At 35.7% G+C, this 5,845-nt stretch overlaps 1 protein-coding gene across 1 annotated transcript; it reads right to left on the bottom strand.

Moving 5' to 3' along the window:
* Nucleotides 1–3,052: 3,052 nt before the first annotated feature.
* LOC143624550 (uncharacterized) lies at nucleotides 3,053–5,311 on the bottom strand. The gene is made up of 3 exons (XM_077095163.1): nucleotides 5,182–5,311; nucleotides 4,458–5,055; nucleotides 3,053–3,968 (listed from the first exon to the last, which is right to left on the bottom strand). The coding sequence occupies exons 1-3, from the start codon at nucleotides 5,309–5,311 to the stop codon at nucleotides 3,053–3,055; spliced, it is 1,644 nt and encodes a 547-aa protein (XP_076951278.1).
* Between the last annotated feature and the right edge of the window lie 534 nt (nucleotides 5,312–5,845).

Here is a 5,845-nt window from a genome sequence, read left to right as displayed (position 1 = left end):
ATTAATGACAGATCTATTTTTCCTGGCGAAGAAGTTGAATATCTTAGTTCTGATAGTTTAGACAACTCTGAAAGTGTCGGTCCTGGTTTCAATTCAGCATTACACTCACCCTATTTTCTAAATGGTTTAAAGATTTCTGGTATGCCTAATCATCGATTGGTTCTAAAAGTTGGTGTGCCGATAATGCTACTAAGGAATATTGATCAGAAGAACGGTTTATGCAATGGGACGAGATTACAAGTTATTAGTTTGGGGAAGCGTTTTATCAAAGTCAAGGTCATTTCAGGTACCAATATTGGGTTTTGCACTTATATAACTCGTAGTGGTCTAACTCCTACAGATAAGAAACTGCCATTCAAATTAAAACGACGACAGTTTCCTGTTTCGGTTTGTTTTGCAATGACCATTAACAAAAGTCAAGGCCAATCACTCGTAAGAGTTGGCATATACCTACGAGCACCGGTGTTTACGCATGGTCAGCTATATGTTGCTTTATCACGGGTGAAGAGTAGAGACGGTGTTAAAATGCTAATATTAGACAAGGAAAGAAAAGTGACAAATAAAACTACAAATGTTGTTTATAATGAAATCTTTAGTAATATATGAAATTGTTATTTTTAATTTATAGAATGATTGTAAAATGCTTTTTATTTTGCTTATGAAGTTATGTTTAGTAAAGTTTTTATTTTGTTACCCACGTTATTAACCATTTTGTATTATCTTTATCGTCTCGACATGTATGTGTGAACTTATGTTTTCCATGTTAATATAACGGTTCATGTTAAACAGCTATATTTTTCCACCCGTGGCGCCCACGGGTCAATAACCTAGTAAATAATAATAAGCGAATGTTTGTTTTTACCTTCCCGCTGATCTGCCGAAAAAACCTAGCCGTCACCAAGCATCGTCAGTTACACTAGATCTGGTCGCCGGAGCTGACTCTAATATTTTGTGAAAATGGGGGTGGCAATTAAATGAGGTTAAGGATGAATATATATATATATATATATATATATATATATATATACATACATATTGAGCTATAACACCACTACACCTTTAAAGCAATACCATGTTTATCGGGTTCGAGTCAGGTATAAAACCGGGTATTCTAAAACATGGTATTTGAATACCCTACTTTCGGGTATTCAAAAAACCATATTTTTGGGGTTTTTCACGTTTTTTTCCGGTATTTTCAGGTATAGATTGGAATTTATTAGGGGTTGCACTTTTTAGGAATATTTTTTGGGTATTTGAAAAAAACCGGTTTCGGGTAATGGAAAAACCCGGTTCCGGGTATGGAACCGGTTCGGGTTTTCGGGTATACCGAGTACAAATCGGGTCCTGGTTCGGGCACGGGTTTTGGTACAAAAATGCATACCCTATACGTATCTTGCGAGTATGGCCGTGTACGGGTTCGGGTATTAAAAGCCCATGTATAAAAAAAATGGTTTCGGGTTTTTTATGCACCTCTAACCAGGCCTACAGTCAATACTTATCGGTAAAAAAAGTAAATAATAATAAATAAATAAATTCGCCTCTATTTTTAGGATACTTATAGTCTCCCGTAGTTGTAAAATTCCATCCTCAAAATTTAATTAGGGTTGGAGTCTGTAATGTACTCGATATAGTCAGTCATCTCCTATAGATTTAAATTAATCTATGAATCTGTTTGTGTAACACCCCAGCCCAACTATAGGCTGACGTGTCTCTATTACAGAATCAAATACAAAAAAAAAACACATTTTTATATAACAACTGAACTTTGTTACAAAATTATTTTCTTGTCATTTATTTCAGAAATTATTAAACACTAATAGTATGCTTCCATCTTATTTATTTATCTTTCTTCACACGGTCCCTTCATCCCTGATAACCTGCTGAAAAGAAAGAAATGTTGGGAAGCAAAATGCCATGAGCGGATAATAATAATAAAAAATAACATAATTATAATTACTTGACAGAATTAAATAATCTTATTATTTTATACGAAATACCCATTGAGCCCGATATATAATATAACAGAACAGGAGGAACCGGGTAGCTAGCCTAGAACCTATGTGAAATGGTGTATGGGCATACATACAAACCATCCACTATAAAATAATAATATCCTAGGATCGATTCATATGCCTCAAAATATGTAACCACCACTCCATAGAGTTTAAATTAAACAGGCGAGACGCTGTGATTTAGGCTCACCGACACAGTCGGTGCCACGCCAACGATGCCGCAATGACATGCTTGTGGTCACCCCCACAAGTATGGGCATGCTCGTGTATTGGAGTACAGGGGTAAAAACTATTAATATAGATATATTTCTTAAATATATTAACAGACGTAATTCAATGTTTCAGGATACCGGAATGTGATAATGAATACAATTTAATTTAAAATAATATCACATATAATATGGTTTCTAAATTTACTTTCAGAATCAGACTGATAGAGACCGACAAATGTCGAATAAGAATACGAAACGAACGAGTATATGATATGAGATAATAATTTGTAAAAGAGGATTAATGAATGGAGTTAAAACGCCTATACTATGCATATAGTAAAGGAAGATATCCGCACCTTCAGTGTTCCAGGGAGTACGCCAACTTGTTTACGTAGGTTTTTAACAATCTACATACAAGTTATATATGTTTAGAATTATACTCGAATGGCTATGTATTTTTATAAATATTTAATTATGTAAATTTAGATTAATTATTTTCTATTATATAAACTTTATATTCGAAACTTATTTTTTTAAGGTTCTAACGTTTAGGATATTTTTTATGATGGTTGTTTACTATATGACTTAAATATTTTAATCTACTAGTTTAATGGCATACCAGAATAAGAAACTATATTAACTCATTTGTATGTGAACACTTTATTGACTTCACGATTTATTTGAGATTAATCAAATTTCATAGAATAAGCATACTGTTCAAGTACTTGTTTTATGAAAATAATAAATATCAATTTTAGACCCTCTTTATAAATTAACTTATAAAAAAGCTGTCTAATGCGAGTTTATAATACTGAAAGGTTTAGTTAACTAGTGTGCCTTTGATAATAATAATTCACGAATGGCGGAGTCAGCCGGAACACACAATCGATTTCCACACCAAATGACACCTTGTTTGTCAACACGAAATTCTGATTGCTTGCCTATTTCCAGATTTTGTGATATTGCCCATATTTCTCCATCTTCATTCATTTTCAAGATAAGATTAAGCTCAATTTTCATTCTAGCCAAGTAACCGTTGGACTTTCCAACTTGAATTCCAATCCCCGTCGTATCTAGATCTTTGACAATTTCAGGTTGAATAGTGAGGCATGCTACCATTCCTGAATTTTTTCTACTCAATGCATCTGCTACAACATCCGCCTTGCCGGGGTGACATTGAATGTGGAGATCATAGTCTTTTAGAAGTTCTAACCATCTTCTTTGTCTAATGTTAATCTCCTTCTGAGTAAAAATATACTTGAGACTTTTATGGTCGGTAAAAATGTCACATGTTTCTCCATATAAGTAATGCCTCCATATCTTAAGAGCGAAAACTACAACTGCTAATTCAAGATCATGTGTTGGATAGTTAACTTCATAGGGCTTTAGTTGTCGTGAAACATATGCAGTGACTCTCCCGTGTTGCATGAGAACACATCCAAGTCCCTTCTTTGAGGCGTCACTATAAACTTGGTAACCGCCAGAGCCTGATGGAAGAGTGTGTATAGGAGCAGATACAAGTCGTATCTTTAATTCTTCAAAGCTATTTTGCCGCTCATTGTTCCAAGTATATTTTACCCCTTTTCTTTGAAGTTGCGTAAGAGGTAATGCAATTATAGAAAATCCTTTAATAAAGTGTCGGTAATAGCCTGCTAGACCTAGAAAGCTTCGAATCTCGGTAACCGACGTAGGTCTAGGCCATTTTGTAATACTTCGAATTTTGAAGGGTCCATCATTATACCATCTGTTGATATAACGTGACCTAAAAACTTGGTTTAACCAAAAGTCACACTTAGAAAAGTTTGTGTAAAGTTTCTTTTGCCTTAGTACTTCTAGAACTGCACGTAGATGCGTCTCGTGTTCTTCTTTGCTCTTAGAGTACACTAGAATATCATCGATAAAAACTATGACAAATTTATCTAGGAATTTATGAAAGACGTGATTCATTAGATCCATGAATACGGCTGGAGCATTAGTTAGCCCAAATGGCATAATTAGAAATTCATAATGGCTGTATCGAGTTTGAAAAGCGGTTTTAGAAACATCAGAATCTTTGACTTTTAGTTGGTGATAACCGGATCTTAGATCAATTTTTGAAAATAATTTGGCTCCTTGAAGTTGGTCAAAAATATCATCGATTCGAGGTAAAGGATAACGATTTCGGATTGTAATCTTGTTTAATTCTCTATAGTCTATGCATAATCGCATAGTCCCGTCTTTATTTTTTACAAACAAGATTGGTGCGCCCCAAGGTGAGACACTCTGTCGAATGAATCCTAGATTTAACAACTCTTGCAACTGTTCTTTGAGTTCTTTCAGTTCCAAGGGAGCCATACGATATGGTGCTTTGGAAATTGGTTCTGCTTCAAGAATAAGATCAATGGTAAACTCTACTTCACGATCGAGAGGAAGTCCAAGTAATTCTTTTGGAAATACATAGGGATACTCACAGACAACCGAATGGCTATCAATGGTTGGTTCTTCAGTTGGAATAGATTTTACATATGCCGAAAGTCCCGCACAACCATGCAATAGCAATTTATGGGCTTTGAGAGTAGAGATATTTTTTAGGACTTTTCGAGGTTGAGTACCCTGATAAACGAGTTCGGGAGATTGAGGGTTTCTATAAATTGCACGTCGAGTTCGACATTCGATAGTGACATTGTGTTCGGATAACCAATCTAGACCTAATATGACATCAAAGTCTTCCATTTTCATAGGGAATAAATTAGCTTTACGTACAAGAGATTTGACTTGTATAGGGCAGTCTTTATATACATGAGAAATTGTGACAGAATATCCCATCGGTGTTGCAATAGTAAGAGTGTTTTCTAATAATGTAGGTTTAATCGTGAGATTCTTAATAACAGACTGCGAGATTATAGAATGAGTTTCTCCCGTATCAAATAAAACGTCAACATCATGTCAGCCCAACTGAAGAGTGCCAGAAACTATACCTGGTGCATTCACAGTGTATGTGGCATTATCCATAGAATTCAAGGCAAACACTCGCCCTCCAGGAGTGGGTCGAACAACATTCCCAGCATTGGTTCGTTTAGACTTAGGCTTTGGACAATCTTTAAGCATGTGATCAGTCGCTCCACATCTAAAGCAAGCTCACAATGCTCGACGACATACGCCATTGTGATGTTTACCACATGTAGTGTAGACTGGGATTTGAGTTTGGATTTGGTTAGCTTGACGATTGACATAGAGATTTCTGTTAGGAGCTAGATATGGTTGAGTGTGTTGTCGAAAAGGAGTGAAAGCTTGAGTTTGGTTTCTTTGTTGCCATTGATTATTCTGGTGGTTATTGTTACGTTTAAGTTGATTTCTTCGATCTCCAGTGTAGTGGTTTTGGTTGGACGATTGCCCTGTAGGCATGTTGTCGTCGTCTCGGTTTCTCTTGCGGTTTTCTTCAGATTTCGCCAATCTTTTATTAATTTTCAATTTCAAGCGTTTTCACCGCATCTGCAACCTCTGTAATGTTGCTGAACTTCTATGTGGTTAACCATTTTATGTTCTTTTCACAAACTGCCCATTTCATCTTTTCTGCCTGAACTTCTGGGGTTCAACAGCCGGTTCGAGAAAACTAGCCAGTCTACAGAATATGGCCATGAA

Source organism: Bidens hawaiensis, unplaced genomic scaffold (assembly GCF_021521415.1).
Source record: "Bidens hawaiensis isolate Kalapana, Puna unplaced genomic scaffold, B.hawaiensis_p1.1 tig00003857_1, whole genome shotgun sequence".
Classification (NCBI taxonomy): Eukaryota; Viridiplantae; Streptophyta; class Magnoliopsida; order Asterales; family Asteraceae; genus Bidens; species Bidens hawaiensis.
Note: the sequence above shows the minus strand (reverse complement) of the source record. Positions and strands in the feature narration are given on the sequence as shown.